Consider the following 19,163-nt stretch of genomic DNA (forward strand, 5'->3'; position numbering starts at 1 on the left):
CGTGTCACGATAAATAGAGGCATTCTCTCGTGCAAGCTCTTGAACGTAACACTTCCCGGGTCAAGTAAATCGGGTATTTTGCTGGTCCCCGAGCCTCCACACTTCCATGTTTCCAACTCGCAGAGCAGAGATTCATAATACTCAATGCGGAGGATTAACGAAATTCAAACACGTTCTACTCCTTTTTTCCACTCTGATTCTGCATTCTTCATTCTTTTTACATCAATTAGCCGATGTCATAGGCCACGCGAAATTATGCTGTTGTTCCAGTTTCACGAGTCTATAATACTTTTAAAAGTGGAGTATTTTTTATTCCGTGACCCGGTTTCTTACCCGTTATGCGACGCCGCTGCCGAGCCGGTGTGTCTTTACACCGTTTCGTAGGTAAATTGTTTTTCATCTAGCCACCTTATAAATACGCGATGCGTCGCTTTGTTCGAAACGGTGTCCCGGTGTCGACAGATCGTCCCACGAATAATTGCATTCCTTGCGGTCTGTACGAAGTACGAAGTTAGTTAAGAGTTGGAAGTAGTTTCGTCTGATCTCGAGCAGCCTCTGCCGCTGTCTGACTTATCGCGGTTATTACTACTGGCTTTCGTTCCAGAAAGGATGTAATGTTTTCCTTTAATATTTGTGAAAGGAAATAATTGTTGCTTATCAAAATTATCCTATTATCCTTAATTAGTTATTAGTGATAAAATTTGTAATGAAATTTTTTAATAAATAAATAATTTTCATTAGCGCTTCATTATTATTTATACATACATGAGTTAATTATTGTATGCTAATAAACATTATAATTATACAATATAAATTAGTTCGTATGATGATAAATTCGATAGTAAAAGGACAAGTGTATTAAAATGTTAAACCAGAAATGATTTTGCGTTAACGTTAATTGGACGAGGCGAAGTTTAACGTGAAATTATTTTCGTTTGCTCGTCGGAGCAGCGAATTTAAATTTACCCGGCCGATGTGAGAAAGTGGTAGCGAAAAATAGTTGAAGCAGACGCCCGTGCAGATAACATCTCGGCGGATTTTGTAAATAAGCTTTTTTCGTACATATCCCCCTTTTTAGTACGACCAGTACTTTCACGGCGACTGCTGTTCAATGTTTATTGACGCGAGTCACGAGCCGGAACGTTATCAAGGATGAGGATCGACTTCTGCCAGAAACGATAAGTACGGAGAGAAATGAAAGTTTCGTTCTTATAGGGAACGTGGCGCGGTGAATAAATTTTCGAATTTCAATATTTCTTCTCGGGAATATCGAATGCGGAGAAGATGCAAACTCCCCATGCGGCATTTTATACAAATTAATGATAAGATATATTGTACAATGTCTTATAAAATAAATATTTCTTGAGTTTGGAGATCAGTAAGAAAGGCGAATGACGTCGTACACATAACAGATGGGACTACTGTTAATTAAATTGCCCCTGGAAAAAGCGTTGCGTGATCCAGATTAATCAGACGGAAGTTTTATACGATTTTAATGCAAACAATACTTCCTACGGAAAAGCAATTTGGGAAATTAACGTTCGGGAAAAAATAATAACATAGGAACATTTTAAAGTGTATTTCTTTCGAAAAGAAAAGAAAATCGAAAAAGAGAAAAAAGAATGGACAATGATCAGCAAAAATGAAATCGTGGTCAACCCATTGTACGTGTCTAAAAGGCGACCGAGCATGTTCGAACGAACTGAACGGTAGAACAGTTTTTACAAATACATACACTACAAACGCTGGCGTGCATTGGGAAACGAGAATGGGAAACCAATTTCGTATCGATCGTTGAACAAATTGCAGAATAATTCGCGGGATCGAATATAACCGTTTAAAACTTGATTCAACGACGTATTAACATTATCTTTTTGAACACCGCGTTATTATGTATAATCTAAGTCAACATTGGTGATATGATAAGCGATTCGGTTCAAACGTATTTTCATCATAGAATTGAACTCTGTGTTTATTATTAGATCAAATTCTATGTGCGTTCTGATATTATAAGATTTTCATTTGTTGTCTTATATCTTGTCATCGTTTTGCAAAAAAAATAAGAATCGTGCAAAGTAAAGCAAATTTTTATCAAATGATAAGATAGAAGCAATAACTCAATTTCTCTGGAGAAGTCAATTTCCTAGCGGGGTGCGAATTTCTTTGCCAGCTAAACGGCCGTGGTTATTTAATATTACACGCGAGAAACCACGGTTTGCTCGACATCGGCAACGTATAGTAATTGCCGTCAAGTAATTTTAGCTGCTGTTCGTGTTACGAACTCAGCCGGTTGATTTTCTTGCGTTGGAGAACGCCGCAGTATAACAGCACCAGTCGATATTTCAACCAGCCGTCTATACGATTACCCTCGTCCTCTCTTGACATGACCATTTTGCCACGTAACGAAATAAAACCTCGATACATCGCAATTATTTATTAATGGGACTGTTCACGTGAGAACGCAATTTTTTTTCGATCAAACTTTCATCCACTCTAGATCCAACTTTAGGACTTCCTAACGACACCCCGACCGCGTATATCCGCATTGTGTAAGCGCTTCAAACGCACGTGAATTTTTCAACGCCTTCGAAGCTATGAATTTTAAAATCCTTTTGCCGAATTGCTTTCAAGCTGGCAGTGCAATCATCTTGACGTAACTTTACTCGCTTAAAAGATCGCTTTGGCGTAGAAAAACGTTTATTTTTGAATCGTGTGCACGAGAACAACTCGTAATTCTTACGGCTTCAACAATTTCCTGCCTGAGCGTTTCTGGAATAAATTACGAAACTTGATGTACGCAGCACACATTCTTTCGATTGATTTATGGAGCCACCCCCATTTCTAAGATCTATCGCTCAGTGTCGCTGTCTGCGACACATCAGTTCCGAAGCGTCTCCTCTTGACGAATATGTATGTGTATTTAAGTACGCGACTCTCGACACGTTCGTCAAGCATCTACTCATACATCGTACACATTCACCAGAGACTGGTTGCTGCGAGCATTAGACGAATGAGAGTCCTAATCGATTGGCAAGTTTTACAGTTCAAGGCGATACATGGTACCGTCGTAAGTAAATGGTAACACTTGGTTCACTCTCGTTTCTTCCCTGACATACTTGGATATAACCGTTTACTTGTTTTCAACTGTTTTCGCTTAATCCACCGACGTCCACAATTTGTTTTTCATTTCTAATTCGATTTGATCACAAGTTTCACGGTTTCAAGGCGATACGTAGTATCGCCACAAGTAACTGCAAACATCTGGTCTACCCTTGTTTCTTCCCTGACATACTTGCATGTGATCATCGTTTACCTGTTTGCAACCCTTTTCCCTTAATAAACCGCAATCCCAATTTTGTCTCTCGTTTCTAATATGGTTCCATCTCGCGTTTCGCCGTAGGCAGTAGCGCTTGCAAACATTTATTTTACAAGCACCCCTCAGTTACGAACATTCTTTCGGCAAACACTTGCCCGGCCGACGAGCTGCCTCCCTAGAAAACTTAATCCATGTTTCCGAATCCCTCCGGGCACATAAATTTCTTACAACCATGCTTCTTAATGTTTTTCCATTTCGCTCGACTTTTCACCATATATCCACGGTTTTCGTTTTCGAAAGGTGCAGACAAATTTATTATCAGAAATTCATTAAATTATTCATTACCAGACCGTCAGTTTATAGAAAAATTATAAATGCAGAGGAAGAAGAATAATTATTATGTATGAAAGTATTATAAGACGAATACATATTTCATGTTTTAGCGATAAGAGATGTCTATCCAAGAATCTGATAATACGAACATAATTATTTGCATAAAAAAACGCGATTTATTTATTATACTCGTATAATACAAGGTTGAAAACGTTCTTCAATTTAACTCCATCTCTCTGGATAGTAAACGATCGGGGATTGAAATATTCTGCTCAAGTGATCTCTCCAGCAGCAGACGAAAACGACACTTCAACCACCGTGCATTTATCATCGTGCTCGGTTATTTTACGTATTATAGCCAACAAAAGACTATTAATATTCCGGCACAATGCCACCCCGTGATACTCGTATCCCGAAGGATATCCATGAAGTAAAAGACTCATCTCGTCGATCCTCGCTTGATCCAGTTAAACCGTCGATATCACCGTTTTGATACTTTCTCGCATAATTATTCATTCTCGCAAGCGATCTTGCTCTCATTTTATACCTATCTCAGACATTTATTCTCTTTATAGGTCTATTTCTAAGAAACAGAGATAACTATCTTTTCTAATTTTATACGTTGTCGAAATCACTCCGGTCGTAAAACACGTAAAGTTTTATAAGGTCAGATGGCTCACGTTTTATAATACTTTTTTCTCGTAAAAAGATCGGCGGAGAGAACACCGTTCATTGCTTTACAATATTTAACACGATATTTATTTCTGTTCTAAAAGAAACTTTCATTGACACATTTTTTAGATAGTCTTAGTGAAGGAAGCTACGTATTTCTTCAATTGTAAATAATTGTTTAGATCAACTTGTTTATATCCTTTCAGATAGATGCAGTAGCTCTGCAGAAGTAGGTTGTTCGATCTCCGAGGGTTCTAATGAAAATGCAATGCTTGTCGAATACTAATCTAACTTATATGTCTTGCTTATACCATTCAACGCTCTTTTTAAAATTACAGTCTTTTTCCACGTTAGTTATACTATTGTCCAGGACACGTCTATTATAGTCGAAGTATTATATTCTGTGATCCCATTGTCAAGGATTTACCATTATAATAATATATAAGTTATGAGACGAAAAATTATTTTATTTAATCGGAATGTGTATGATAAATAAAAAAAATCTCTGAAGCTCTTAAATCTGTCGTGTATATGTTTGTTAAAAATTGCATCGACCCTAATGCGTTAAACGCGTGATCGCACACGTAACATATGCACGTCTACATCGTGCAGGGGGCAGAAATACGAGCGTTTGTAACAATATGCGCACGATATTACGGATTTTACACTCTGCAAGACGTGCATACATCATTTCATTGTTTTCTGCCCATGATTCATGCCCCTCGATGGGCATCGAAAATAGGTGCAATCTCCTCGCATGAATACTGCGGCGGGCGCGTATATTGGCATATGGTAAAAAACGACGATATTCAATTTTAGCAGATTTCAACTTCACGATTTCGCAAAGAAGTCAAGAATCTCTGCATAATTGGAAATCATGTCGCGACCCACATTAATGAATTATCCCTCTCGGAGGAAAACGAACGTTTTCCTGAAACGGGATTAGCACCATTGAAATGAAATTAATTCTCTGCTAATCCGGAGGAGTTCAATAAAGAATTTCCCACAATTCTTAACTTCGTAATTTAAATGACTCTTGTCTTTATTTTATCAATCGTAAACGGCTTTAAAAAATTGTTCTGAGATGAACATGTTATTGTAATTGCGACAATGAAATTGCTAACTAGACAGAGAGTTCGTGCTGTAAAACGAATTACAGAATCAGATAAAAGAGAAGTAGCAACGCAAGGGGAGGCGAAATAATAGGCGATGATCCAGCCCGAGGACATGGCGGGTTATTGCTCTTCTAAACTCTTTCCTCCTCACTGCAGCTAACGCATTTTAAATCAACATCAAATGATAATACCACAATATATTTTACTATTATTCCGCATATATATTATAATTTATAAAACGGTTATTACATAATTTAGGATACGACAGCAATTCAGTTTTATTAATATGCCAATTTAAAGTGGAGACATACATTAAGGAATTTATTTCACAAATTATTTTATACTCGATATAAAGGTAAAGCAGTAGGAAGGTTTAGTTAAAGAGATAAGGATCAACGTACCACCAATTGTCACGCATTTACCGTACTCACTCCAATAGTTGCGGCGGTTTGAAGCTGATGTCGAGCCGATACGTTGCCTCGCAGCTCAGTTTGACGGTCTTTAACTGCCGAAATCTCGCCGATGTTTCCATCTTGCAGTAAACTGGACCGGCACCTGGTTCCCTCCTGAGGGACAAGGTCACCCGGAAATGTCCATCAGCACCCATCGGACCCCATAATTTAACTTTGAAAGGAAAATGAAAAAAAATAAAAGAATAACGCGAGGCGTCTTTTTTGGTGTTCTTGAATTTATTTGAATTGCACGGTGAGGCTTCGATGTTAGAACTCGAAAGAGCACCCCTAAATTTGGCGCACTCCCTGAGAACAGGACGCGGCAGGACGGGTGCACGCTGCAACGTGCGCGGTGGGCGTCGCGACGCTTACTGAACTACGGCACCGTGGACGTAACGCGATTCTGACACGCGACGCCAACTTTAACTTTTCTGTTCTGCCTTTCAACCCCCGGGTCGGATCGCCCTTCCACCTGCGATGATGGAGAGACCGTTCTAACTGCCGGTAGCGTGTTGAACATTTGCATTGCAACGATAAATGTTCAGAAAGCGATGAAGCATTCTAAAATTGGGTAATTTGTGATTCTATATACATGAAATATGCATAGAGACGGATAGAAGGGTGACGACCGGAAAAATGAGAAAAATCATTTTTTTAACATTTTTATTTCCACATTCAACTATTTTTCAAAACGTACGAACAGTGTAAATATTACGAAAACATTTATACAATTGTTTACACGTTTCACATTTACATTATAAGATGTTTACAATATCGGGCATTTGTCTATACAATATTTAAGAATATAAGTGTAGTAAATATCTAATACATCGTTTCACAAAATAAATTGAACGATATTACTTAAATAACGTTGGTACTTAAAAAATATGAGGAACTTGTATTTATTGAAGTGTTTATCGTTCAGAAATCCATTGATGAGAATAATTGAACTTCTTAAAATATGAAAGGTCAGCTATTTAAATTATGTAGTGGGTTGCTTATTTACGAAATCATTCATGTTTTACAGAATATAAATTGTTAACAAATCGATAGTATCATTTTATTTCATTCTGGGATCACATTCGCACGCAGAACTCTGTACAAGGTGAAAGTAACGTCATCAGAATTAGTTTTTTAAGTAACGAGATCAATTAATCAGTTCCTAAAGTTCATACGTCTATTCTCCAAACATACTTCCAGTCGAGCGATACGTGCGATATTAATTGTCATAACGAGTGTTCACGTTCACGTTGTTCTTCTTCAACTTGATTTGTATGCTCGGTCAAAGTTACTGCTTGTCCCACTTTTATCCTCTGTCCTGCTTCCACGCAGAACTTAAAATCTTTCGGAGCTTCGAATAGCAACACAATGGTAGATCCCATTCTAAATTCACCGAACAGATCACCTTTGTTTAGATGCGTACAACCTAGGCTAGCATCGTCCCAATGCTTCGCTTGAGGCCACTTGATAGTATTCGTGTGTAGGTCTTTGTCACAGTATACTCTTATAGAACCAACGTTCGTAGCACCGACTGCGGCGTAAGCCATGAATCCACCAGCCCATTTACCAATGTACACTACATGCTCATTTAACGAAAATAAATCTGGTAGGTATCGAGCTACTTTTGGGTTGACGCTTAAAAGTTTTCCTAAAGCGGTAAGAACATATTTTATCAATCTCAATTCAAACGACTCGACGTTGGTTAATAAAGTAATAACAGACCTTGAAAATGTCTACGAAATTCTATTTCCCAATCGGTAGGACTATGAAATCTGTGATAATCTCCTGGAGCTAAATAAATCGTTAGTTGATACAATTGATTCAGCACTGGATTTTTCAATAGCGATTTTATGTAAACTTCATCTTCTTTCGTCAATTTTAAATTGTCCAAGTAAGATGTACTTATATCACCCAAGAAATGTCTAAGATTGTAATTAACGCCCTTCACTTGTTGTACGGAACAAGATGTCACTGGTCCAAAATATACTACTTTTCCATCACACGGTGAAACCTACGGCCAATTTATAAATACAATTAGCGCCTTACAAATTGCTTCTGCAAGCTATAATTTAAAAATACATATATACGCACTATGCTTGTACTCTGATCGATAGGTCTCGCATCATATTTAAGTGGCCTAACAAAAAAATCACCGAGACTTGGAAAGTCTGATAAGTCTAATGCAACCTCCTCTAAATTGGCATCGAAAGTCTTTGCATAAAATCCATATAAAGTTGGTCTCAAACTAATTGGCAATTCCAAACTTGCTAACCAGCCCCATATTCTACTTATTACACGAAATGGTAGAAAATAATAACATTTGACCTGTAACATTTTTAAAGACGTTTCATTTAAGTTACAGCATTTTCATTCTTGTACTATTTGAAATTCTTAACTCAAATTTCATTTTCTATGCATATTATATCATGTTGCTAATTTGGGCTGTACCATAAAACTATTGATTGGCTCATACACATCGTTGTCTTCAGTTATATACGAATATTCTCTCATATATTTCCATTGTAATGTTGCTAATAAGGATACTCCGACTCCAATAGGAACAGTCCATTTCTTTTGCTTAATAAACGAATACCAAGAATTATTCTTATATTGATTTGTACTTATATTTGAAGCATTTGCCTTTGGAAATTTTGGCTTTACTATAATTCGGAGAATAGACATTTCTGTGCAACATTTGTAAGGACTTCTAAAACATTTTAATAGATTTAAATATTACATGATTTAATCAAATCGATGATAATAGCGTCACAAACCTCATGCCTTGAGTTAATCGACAAATTCTGTGGATACTCATTCTGTGGACAAATCTATTATAAAATGTTGCACATGTGTTCTCTTACGTTAGTCTAAATTATATATAAAATCCTGTAAAAAATATAAATTTATCATTAACAATAAGTAAATGCACACGTGTAAATTTATATTTTTTAAAATCTGTTTTATTTAAATAAATTTTATATATAATACTAAGGTTATTACAATATTAGGTAAGATACATTTTTATACATACGTTAACTATACATGCAGACATCAATTATAAATACGATTCAGGGCTCTCTCATTAATTATAGAAATAGAAAATAAAAAAAACAAATTAAAATAAAAGATTTCACTAACCGCGCATTCGTTACTTGTTCGTTAATGTTTATATCGTGATCGTGAATGCCATCTACCTCATTGCATTCTGGCTCTGGCGTTTTGCATACTTCAGTTCAGATCGTTCAGTTCAGACAGACGACAGACGTGTTCGACGTGTTTTCATCGGTCACTGTCGGTTACCCAAATTAACCAAAAAGATAAGTTATTTATTAGAAACGTCAAATGTGAAGCAAATTTGAATGTTTCTGGAAAAGGAATAAGTCATGGTAAACGTGACGAAAGGAATCTTGGTCGAATGGTACGTAATAGAAAAATGAAAATTTATTTCCGTACAATCTCAGTTTATGTAGTCTAAATCATTAGGAACGTTAAATTGCTTGTTGAGGATTTCTTCCGATATGTCAAATTTCTTTTTACACCAACTTTGTACTGCAAAAATATTGTCCGTCCATACATTCACAGCTTCTTTGTATTCCTACAAAATAGAATGTTTGTATTTAACGTAAAGGAGTATCTGATTATCTCGTACTTTCACTTCTCGTTCCATTCTGGCTATAGCTTCAGGATCAGTGTCACTGAATTTAGCAATCTGTTCATTCAATTGAGTTTCTTGTGCCCTAAGTTTTTCTATCTCATTCAATAATATCTGCAGCTCCTCTGTGTCTTCTCTTCCTATCTGGAATTTCATTGCAGAATAAAGTTAACCTTTGAGTCCTGTATCATTGCCTGTTTTCTTTCTCACCTTCTCTTTTTCACAGGCTTCCCTTAATTTTTGAAGTTTGAATTCCGCAGCTACTATCTTCTTAGAGGCATCAGATATTCGTTGTTCGGTCCCAGTTATATTTTCTCTGTATAAAATATTGCTTTCTGCAATATCATATTACAAAAAGACTGTTATACGCTCAATGTTTACCCTGGGAAAGTCCAAAAATATGTCGAAGTGCCAATTTTTTCCGATCTGACTAATCCATCATCTACCAACATTTGAAGTACGTCTTTCACAGACTGTGCAACAATGCCCTTTTCTTTAGGTGCGATGGTTTCCAATTCTTTTAAACTAAAGAATTCTCTCTTCTCGTAAAAGAGATGAAGTAATCTTGTACGTTTCTCATCGAGAGTAACTCTTCGTTTTGACATTTTAATTAACTACAATAAAATAATAAATGGTTACTAATATAAATTGTGTTTACAGTGACGCAGCTATGAAGCAATTCCTTTTACATCTCGACGATACGTTTGCTCTGGGACGAAAATTTATCATTCAAGATTTGGACGACAGACATTTGTTCATCTCTGCCGACATCTTAGACATCTTACAAGCAAAAGTCGACGATTTGATGGATCAAATATCGTTTCCTTTGGCAGAGAAAGGCATATGAACATCGTCTGCGAATCTTCTGTTTATTATATTACGATACAATCTAAGTATTCACGATTTATTAATAATCGAAGATGGCAGCGCGAGAATCTGGTAGAATAAAAGATGCGTATCAGAAACGAGTACTCGATGAAGCTGCTCGTAAACGTAGGCAAAAGAAGGCGTTGGAAGCCTTGGAACAAGATAATTTCCATGACGATCCTCATGCCGATTTGGGTAAAAATCGAAAGAATTCACACGTCTCCTTATATCTATATGTTTTTAATATCTTACGAGACGGGATGTTTGTTTTAGTGATGAACAAGAAAGTTCCCAAATTCCAAGAGAGCTTAGACAACAGAGGTGGCAGGAGGAAGAAGGCTAGATCGGCTGAATACTACAAACAACGGTTTCGCAAAAGTTTTGCTCAATTAGTAGAGGAAGATCTGAACATCAATCCAAATCCGCCTAACTACGCATCTGCTCAAGCACCGCCATCCCGATTTCCCGAGAGACAGTTTTGTGCAGTTTGTGGTTTCCCTAGTAATTATACTTGCATCCCTTGTGGAGCGAGGTACTGCAGTATGAAATGTTTAGGTACCCATCTCGATACAAGATGCTTGAAATGGACAGCTTAATTACATGCAATCTTTCTATTTTGTTTTGACATATTCTTCATAATTTTTTATTGTATGGAAATATATATTTAATCGGAAGCAGAAATATGTAAGACTTATCATTGTAAATACAAGTGTAAATGAAGAATGAGGATGAAATTAATTTGTATTTCTGTTGCAAGTTCTATCAGAGAAGAAGTGAAAAATATACTGGAACAAAGTGTTTATCGCTATTTAAACACTGAATTCTAAATGGAATATTCGCTGGTTATTTCAGAGTTAAAAGTACATAGTTTCGGGGATAAATTGTTAATAATTGCAAGTCCAAGGGCGGGATGATTCTCATTTTATAAAAACAATGGCCCCCTCGCGGATGTCAAAGGAACCGTAGTTGCGCCGTGACGAAACGGCAATAGAAAAGTAGAAACACGTCTAGTGGAAGGACGTGTGATCGTTTATAATTATGTGAAGTTTAAATTCTTGGACGATATTCTTTGTTCTGCCTGACGCGCGGACGGATACGAACGAAATTACTTATGTGAAAGTGTTACGTACCCGGTGGTACACCGTATCGTGTTCTGTGGACTGAATATATCGTAGTAGGTTATAATAATACATAGGCATGTAAAATGTCATAGATGTAACAATTGTAAAAAAGAAGAGTGGCTAATAAAATATTCTCCTGTGTTATTTCCAATAAATGTACGTATACCTTATATGAGTTGTATTTTATGATTCTTTCGTATGCTCGAAATGTCGATTTCCTGAAACGTTACAAGCTTCCACGGTTCGATTAATCAATGTGTACACGTAATCGATGTCATACGTAGACGTAGTTAATCAGATAGAAAGATCGTACGAGTTTAATTTAATTATACGAATACTTGTCTTTGCTAATATTGCAGTTTCAAAAGACCCGACGAAATTACTTATCACGATTTGTTGGTAAAAGCGCGAACTATAGAGCATTTGGTCTCTCGGCAAATACGTATCGCCGCCTACCGGTTCGATCCACTACCAGAAAGCACGACGGACCTCGAAATGTGTAAACGCGCGAAATGTTTGTTCTAACATCAATTTTGGTTTTCGAACATTTGAACGAGCATCGGGAGATCGCGGCTACACATCGTTCGGTGTGACGTGAATTTAAGTACCTGTGGTATGATTAATACAAAATTTTCGTTTGCGGATGCTCGGGTGAGAAGGGATAATCGAAGGTAACAGCAGTCTATTTTAAGAATGAAATTTATATAGCACGGAGATCCCGTTTCGTTTTTAAAACTTATTGTCAACTATTCGAAATCATTGATACCTGAGTAATATTCAATTTTCAGAACTTATTCGATTATACGTTCTTGGGAAAAATTACTTGTTAATTATTCGACATACGTATACCAACTTTTATTCGATCATGTTACAATACGTTTAAAAACGTTTCACGATTACTTCTTTCAATTTCATCGTAAGATTACAGATAAAATAAGTAGAATTAGCTTGATAATACGATAATCATTAAGTACATACGTACACAATACACATACAGCTGGCTAGTTTGTTGAGCTTCCTGATCACAAGTGAAATTTGTATTTATAGACGGAAATAAGACAGCCGGAGATAATTAGAATAAGCTTCGATCGGTAAAACGCTGGTGGCTACGGTGGATGTTTCACAGCGGAAGATAAGAATCTTTTGCGAACCGTGCGACGGTTTAATTGCAGAGAGAAGTAATTAACTGCGTGCACCGTTTAGAGCGTGCAGTAACGATGACGACCTTAGACTCGCAGACCGATAAAAGTTTATGTCATCTCGATAAGCGATCGAGCACGGAGTTAACTGAAATTCCGTCTGATCACGGACTTCCTGTTGGGATAAGTCCGATGGAATCTCGGGTAGCCGGACACCGGTTAGACACCGAAGGACATACGATTGGTAAGCATCTGATCGAATTAAAACGTCACGGAAGATGAAATAACTCTGAGAGCAGTCTTTGCTGAATCGCCTCACTGTTTGGTAATTTCATCATACCATCAAGATGTACCTTCACTGTTTTTCATTGTATTCTTCACATGACGTGTGCTTCTCTCATTGATTTCTATTTTAATCATCGTTTTCGCTTTCAGTCACCGCAACATCAGTTCTCTTTTTTTATAATCGCTTTGTTCCTTTCATCTGTGCGACACGACTAAGACTTTAGTTATAATTCATACTCGTAGAGAATGAAGAATTCATTCAACATGTATCATATGTAATGTTCGATGTTGTAAAAACGTTTGTTAATAAATGTTATAGGCATGTTACGTAGATCGGACGGGCGTGTATTTAAACCAGTCGTTAAACCGTTACTTGGTAAACGGGAAATCTCGTTCTATGAAAATTTACAAATATCCCGAGATCCTGTCATGGTACAATTGAAGAATTACGTTCCACGATATTACGGCACGACTGAGTTGCAAATTTTTGGCAGACGTAAGATATCAAGAATATATCGAGCTTTTTTTAACTTACCCCCATAATCCCTCCTCGTTCCTTCTGTTCTTTCTCTTTTACGAGTACCGTCTTAGAGAGTTTCGTTATAAGTTGTACAATGGACGACGAAGGACGTAGATTTTTAAGAATGATACATGTAATTATTTTCTTCACTGTTAAAGATGGACGGTTCAAAATAAATGTAAAATCGTTTCACTACGTGAAAGAACTTCTTATCTTTAAGAATGGAGAAAGTAAATTGACTCTTTTTTCCGATGAAATAATTTTAAATAAAACAGACGATGGTTTTTCATTCTATATTAACACCTCAATTATCAGATGCGATTGATTTGTCGTGCATGTATCGATAATAATCATTAAATGACTTTTCCCAAAAACTTTCACCTCTCACACTTAATTGCCAAGAATTAAAAAAAAAAAAATGACGGTTCTCCTGGTTAACGCAACAAGATTAATCGTTTTGGTAAAATATTAGGAGTAACATTCCTTACGCTGAAAGATATTACCGATGGTATGGCGGAACCGTGCGTGATGGATATAAAGATAGGTAGGCGTACGTGGGACCCTTTGGCAACGCCAGAGAAAAGAGCTACGGAAGAATTAAAGTACGCCGAGTCGAAGCGCACTTACGGATTCTGTATAACTGGATTTCAAGTGTATTGCGTCTCCTCCGGGCAATTAAAACAATTTGGCAAACATTACGGCAAGACTCTTGACGCCAATGGCGTCGTAGAAGGTATATTGATAATTGTTAACTTTACATACATATAATACACACGAATAACTAACGGATCGATCGGAGGAACGAAAACGATGGAAGACATTTTAAGACACGTTAAATTTCTGTAAAAACCGTTCCATAAGGTACTTTTCTTTCCTGCGCAGCATTGAAGATCTTCCTGAATATAACTCCGGAAAGACCACCCTGCCGTCAATTGGTCGTCAAGCTTCTCTCCATTTTATGGAGGATTCTACTCTTCTTTCGCGTTCAACGGATGTTCCGCTTCTATTCTAGTTCCCTGTTGGTGGCATACGACGCGAAAAGACTTAGACATTACGTTCGTCAGAATGAAGCGAACGATGCATCACCATCCGGGCAGTCGCGATCGTTCACTTCGACGAACACCTTTAAGCACGTGAACGACGCGACGACCAGCGACTCGATTCCTAGCGACGAAATCGTCAGGAACCGGACGATGGAGAGAGTGCATTTTATCAAGAGGAGCATCAGTTTGAGCAGCGAGTACGACTCGTCCGGCAAAGAGAAATCGTTGAACAGAAGCGGATCGTGTAGTCCCGATTTCAGAGACGGTCGACTGTGCCGCACGCATTCTTACATAAACAACTTCGACGACGATATCGTCAGGATGAAGGAGGATTATGACGACCTGCTGAACGAGCTTACCAGTACTTCGGAGGAGAAGCAGAACTGGGTCAGAATTAACATGATCGATTTCACGCATGTCTTCCCCGCAGAGGATCGCAATGCCTTGGACCTGAATTATCTCGAAGGAATCGAGAACCTGATCAAACTCGTGGAGATGTTCCTCGTTACCAAGGACACGACTGCATGAAGCATGCTCCCGTCGCGATGTAGGATGCCGTTGTTACGCGTTTTATTCAAAATCGAGAGGAACGAGTACGAAACGTTACCGGTGCAACTGTATTTTATATTCTTTAATAAAATTAGATTCCGTTCTCATTTTCTTTTTTTCTCTCTCTCTCTCTCTTCTTTTTTGATTTTCGTTAGATCGGCGGGAACCGCGAATCGGAAGCAGTAATTTGTGACGATACTCTGTGTACACGTTAGCGCGTGAATAACAAATGAATGACGACGGGCGGTTGAAAATGTTCCGTGGAAGCTTATCGGGTGGCGGGCAACTCGAAAACCAACTGTAGAATATACATATATATTTATTCGAGCTTCTGAGAAACGTTTTGAATACCCGTGATAGTGGCATGATGTGGCAAGCACCGAACAAAATAACGACTGTTAATTGTTTCGCACCAAATATAACGTTTGCAACATTGTTCACCGCGCACACGCATACACACTTCGGTCAGTGCACCCTCGCCTGTCGGTGTTATTAGAAAATCCGTGGCTGGTTAATTTTATATTTATAAACGTTCTATTCCTACTTGTGTATTCTTGGTGCGACTCCATTTATTTTCTTATGTTACTGTTTCCTGCAGACGTCATTCTGTAATTGTATGAGCTAAACACGGAAATTGTTATATCGGTATAAATGAAAACAATAAATAAAAGTGTTAATGTAAACCCTGGATATGTTTCATGCACCCTGCGTCACTTACAAGGCCAACGATGATCGTTGCTATTACTGGTGACTAGGTCGTTAAATAAAACCGTTTGTTATCGTATTAGTTTATTCGCCATTCACTCACAGTTTATTTTTTTTTTACATCGTCGCTCAAACTGGGCACGTACAAGTCAACTGACAATAATTATTCATAATTTGCTTAGTTCCTCGTGTAACATTTATTATAATAATATACATAATATTTATAGCCGCGTATTTATGTTCATATTTATATGTATAATATGTATAGATTGCTTGCTTGATCATCGGCTGCATTTACGTGACACATAATTCACGCTCGTGAATCAAAACGATTCATGCTCGTCGCGTTCACGTAACATAACGCAACATCACAGACTCTCTCTCACACACGTGCAACGTCGACGATCCGAACGCCTCGTGATTTTGCAGTACATCCGATGATTCATGGGACTACGGGATATTCGAGTTATTTTTTAACGCTCGTTCTACGTGCTCTCCGAACGAAGCTGGGTTACGGTTTAGGAAACGCGTTTAACGATGCACAACCAAAAGTGGTGTTACAAGAACGCCAATTAGTAAAAATCGTGTATGGAATTCGCTTGTCTTCAAGGTTTTATAAGTATATCTCAAGTGAATCAAGAAATAGTGTTTGTTGTTCGAACCGGAACACAGATCCGTTCGTCCTTTCGCACATCTAAAAGAGAGGACATTCGTAACTAGTTCAAAAACTCAATCGGCGAACCAATTTCAAGTCGCTCGAAATCAAGCGAGGACGAGATATAACGGCGGATGATTCGGTTGGCAAACATCGTCAAAGACGATTTTCGAACTTGAGAGAATCGACGGGTCGTAACGGAACGTCGGGCTCGGGCGGACGATAAATTCGAGACGATTATTAGTGGGCGAATAGAGAGAGGACCACCTTCGAGGGTGGTATCGGTGCCTAACGTAATTACCGCGAGCGCAATTAATGGCGAGGGGCTCTGTTAATCAATCCGCAAATGCGATTACCGCGGGCTCAGAATTGAATTACGCGTTCTGAATAGCAGGAAAGTCTTTGATATCCAACGCGCAACAGAGGACGGGCCACGGTGCACCGCAGTTTGTTCGTGTCACCGTGCGTCGACGTCTGTGTGATAAAGGGATCACCTCGTTTGTAGATTGCATCCAAATCTGACAATGCTTGACGAATTAATAATCACTGTAATAATACAATAAATGATATAATAAAATTTTGCTCAGACTTAGCATTCTCTGCTGTCAAAATTAAAGTTTATCAAAAATTATTAGTGATACTTTGATTGATTTGTTTTATGCTTGAATAATATCTATTTATAAATGCTAACGTGACGCCGTTTAAACGAAACGAACGAACGCATATAAATCAGTAATTGATAATTAGAAACTGTTTGATTATCCAATGCCGGTGATCTATTAATAGTCGTGGAATTTGATTTTAATTTCAACGGAAACGGACGTATAGTCTGAGAATCGCGTTGATTATTCCGCAAGTTAAAGAATTGGCAGTAGATCGCAGCTGGATAAATTTGGATAACTATAATTAACGCGGATTTATAGAGCGCTGAACTATTTCGAGAGAAGGAAGGAAACATTTATATCCGTTTGCCTTGAGCAACGTGGAAAAGAAAGATCGTTGATTTATTCAAGAAACGCGTAAGTGAATCTTTGCGGGGAACACGGTAGTACAGTATAAACGCGATTATTCCCCGAATAGATCCGATCTACAGTTCTTACGTTGAATTTTTATGTAAGGATTCTATTAAGAGGAAAAGGTGTCGTTCGTCGAATTTTGTCGTAAACAGAGACGTCTAAGTAATTACCGATATTTTATATCCATTAAAAACAGTGAATGCTGTGAAATCGAATAAATATGACATTTGAACAATTAACAATTCAATGCGATTTAGTACGTAAATCTGTAACCATTTGTCGAATAAAACTTGCTTTCGGGACGCTACTACGTCCCTCGATCCGTGTATCAATTTCTATAATCCTGAAGCTCGGCGTTCAAAGACAATAATTCCTCGGAATCTCTGATGCGATTATCTCACAAAAGGTTACTATACTTCAACGAGCAGTGCATAAGTAAATCCTCTTTTATAATTCTGTGCTGTTTGAAGACCATAAAAGGCTCGAGGTTGAAAGCGATAAATCCGTTGGTATTGAAACCAGCGGCTTTGCGAAGAAGGGGAACGCGGCGATAACGGCGCGACGTGGAAAATCTAACGAGGATGGAAAAGTCGGTAAACGGGCCAACGCATCGCAACGAGGAATATAATTAACGAACACGTGTGCGAATCGTGTCCCGCTCGTTCAATGCAACGTAATCATTATACGCTTCTTTTTTCTTGTACGGGCGCGTCGCCGGCCGATGGATCATTTCGAGGACAGCCGTCGACGTCGTTGTTCAATTGAAAACGATCGATCTCGTAATTATTACGTTCAACATGATTCTACGATCTCGTGTCCGGAACGTCGTTCGGGGAATCCGCTTCGACTCCGCGAATAATAAGAAAAAATGAACATTAATGACTACCGCAATTGCGGATTCTCCTCGTCTCGATTGAACAGCGCATTCGTTTCAATCATATCAACGAACACACTCAACTCATTCCTATTGTTAGGGTTTTAAATATTAAGTATTTTTACACGTTTTAGAGGTAAGAAAATAATGGAAATAAAATGTCTGGTTTATTATTTTTCAGTCGAATTTATTTAAATTTTTCCAATTTTTGATCTCATCTTTCTCGTGCAAAGTTCTTGAAATCACGATTTCTCGGTGGAACATGAAACCACAGGGGGTATAAAAGCCGGTGAAAAAGGTGTAGAAAGCAAATTTACTGTGCGATACGTTCGGGCGAAATTAGTCGCGCGAGAGTGGACGGGAGTGTATAATATCGAGCGTAGAGCAACGCGTATATCTGCACAGTATCGCGATATGACGCGACGCGACGTTTCATCCTTCGTTTCGTTCGTTATTTATTGCGGTCTACACGGCAAATTGAAAACGGATGCGGGAGTAGCGCCTGGCTCTAGGTGGCGATCGATAATTTCGGGCCGTTTCGCGCGAATCGTCACGACTCTCTGTATGAACAATTCGCAAATATACACTCCCGTTCATAAGTTTGTTAGCCAGTTCATAAAGAGAGTAACGAACAAATTATCTTTACATTCGATTCAATTTGTACGACGTTACATACACAGGATGGGAATCATCTCTTCGTTTTATAATTTTCAGCTCTGCAAACTATTGGATACTTTGTAGCATTCAGGAGAAAATACAAAAATTAGGCACATTTTAATTTAGTATCAAACTTCTTAGACTATCAACAATTATTTATATTACTTCATTTATTAGCTATTATTTTAAGGT

At 37.9% G+C, this 19,163-nt stretch overlaps 6 protein-coding genes across 10 annotated transcripts in view; 3 read left to right on the plus strand and 3 right to left on the minus strand.

The window, feature by feature from the left end:
• Nucleotides 1-6,511, minus strand: part of LOC108626435 (CB1 cannabinoid receptor-interacting protein 1) — a 13,382-nt gene extending 6,871 nt beyond the window's left edge. The window contains exon 1 of one of the 2 annotated variants that reach the window (XM_026814817.1): nucleotides 5,868-6,511. In XM_026814817.1, the coding sequence (XP_026670618.1) occupies nucleotides 5,868-6,043 (176 nt within the window). In that variant the 5' untranslated portion in view covers nucleotides 6,044-6,511. The remainder of the gene's footprint in view (nucleotides 1-5,867) is intronic. The other variant, XM_018027091.2, reaches the window with a different exon arrangement.
• Nucleotides 1-10,410, plus strand: part of LOC108626453 (transcription factor B5) — a 22,277-nt gene extending 11,867 nt beyond the window's left edge. The window contains exons 1-2 of one of the 2 annotated variants that reach the window (XM_018027094.2): nucleotides 9,148-9,306; nucleotides 10,201-10,410. In XM_018027094.2, coding sequence (XP_017882583.1) covers nucleotides 9,272-9,306; nucleotides 10,201-10,387 — 222 coding nt within the window. In that variant the 5' untranslated portion in view covers nucleotides 9,148-9,271 and the 3' untranslated portion in view covers nucleotides 10,388-10,410. Of the gene's footprint in view, nucleotides 1-9,147; nucleotides 9,307-10,200 lie in introns of those variants that run through there. The other variant, XM_018027118.2, reaches the window with a different exon arrangement.
• On the minus strand, nucleotides 6,594-9,100 carry Pisd (phosphatidylserine decarboxylase). The gene is made up of 6 exons (XM_018027089.2): nucleotides 8,920-9,100; nucleotides 8,663-8,774; nucleotides 8,337-8,595; nucleotides 7,980-8,213; nucleotides 7,611-7,899; nucleotides 6,594-7,536 (listed from the first exon to the last, which is right to left on the minus strand). The coding sequence occupies exons 2-6, from the start codon at nucleotides 8,701-8,703 to the stop codon at nucleotides 7,115-7,117; spliced, it is 1,245 nt and encodes a 414-aa protein (XP_017882578.1). The 5' UTR covers nucleotides 8,704-8,774; nucleotides 8,920-9,100; the 3' UTR covers nucleotides 6,594-7,114.
• Nucleotides 9,308-11,780, minus strand: LOC108626434 (meiotic nuclear division protein 1 homolog). Its single transcript, XM_018027090.2, has 5 exons — nucleotides 11,695-11,780; nucleotides 9,922-10,154; nucleotides 9,751-9,856; nucleotides 9,538-9,684; nucleotides 9,308-9,483 (listed from the first exon to the last, which is right to left on the minus strand). Exons 2-5 carry the CDS (start codon nucleotides 10,143-10,145, stop codon nucleotides 9,346-9,348), a joined length of 615 nt encoding a protein of 204 aa, XP_017882579.1. The 5' UTR covers nucleotides 10,146-10,154; nucleotides 11,695-11,780; the 3' UTR covers nucleotides 9,308-9,345.
• On the plus strand, nucleotides 10,446-11,240 carry LOC108626436 (zinc finger HIT domain-containing protein 1). The gene is made up of 2 exons (XM_018027093.2): nucleotides 10,446-10,602; nucleotides 10,681-11,240. Exons 1-2 carry the CDS (start codon nucleotides 10,461-10,463, stop codon nucleotides 11,001-11,003), a joined length of 465 nt encoding a protein of 154 aa, XP_017882582.1. The 5' UTR covers nucleotides 10,446-10,460; the 3' UTR covers nucleotides 11,004-11,240.
• Ipk2 (Inositol phosphate kinase 2) lies at nucleotides 11,600-15,747 on the plus strand. 3 transcript variants are annotated; one of them, XM_026814816.1, is made up of 6 exons: nucleotides 11,980-12,199; nucleotides 12,317-12,444; nucleotides 12,576-12,911; nucleotides 13,272-13,448; nucleotides 13,945-14,205; nucleotides 14,355-15,747. In XM_026814816.1, exons 3-6 carry the CDS (start codon nucleotides 12,746-12,748, stop codon nucleotides 15,041-15,043), a joined length of 1,293 nt encoding a protein of 430 aa, XP_026670617.1. In that variant the 5' UTR covers nucleotides 11,980-12,199; nucleotides 12,317-12,444; nucleotides 12,576-12,745; the 3' UTR covers nucleotides 15,044-15,747. The 3 variants fall into 3 exon arrangements, with proteins under 3 accessions (XP_017882577.1, XP_026670617.1, XP_017882576.1); XM_018027088.2 differs by lacking the exons at nucleotides 11,980-12,199; nucleotides 12,317-12,444 and adding an exon at nucleotides 11,600-11,684; XM_018027087.2 differs by lacking the exon at nucleotides 12,317-12,444.
• The last annotated feature ends 3,416 nt before the right edge of the window (nucleotides 15,748-19,163 follow it).

The sequence above is a fragment of the Ceratina calcarata genome, unplaced genomic scaffold, assembly GCF_001652005.2.
Source record: "Ceratina calcarata isolate Rehan_Ccalc_2016 unplaced genomic scaffold, ASM165200v1 scaffold40.2, whole genome shotgun sequence".
Taxonomy (NCBI): domain Eukaryota; kingdom Metazoa; phylum Arthropoda; class Insecta; order Hymenoptera; family Apidae; genus Ceratina; species Ceratina calcarata.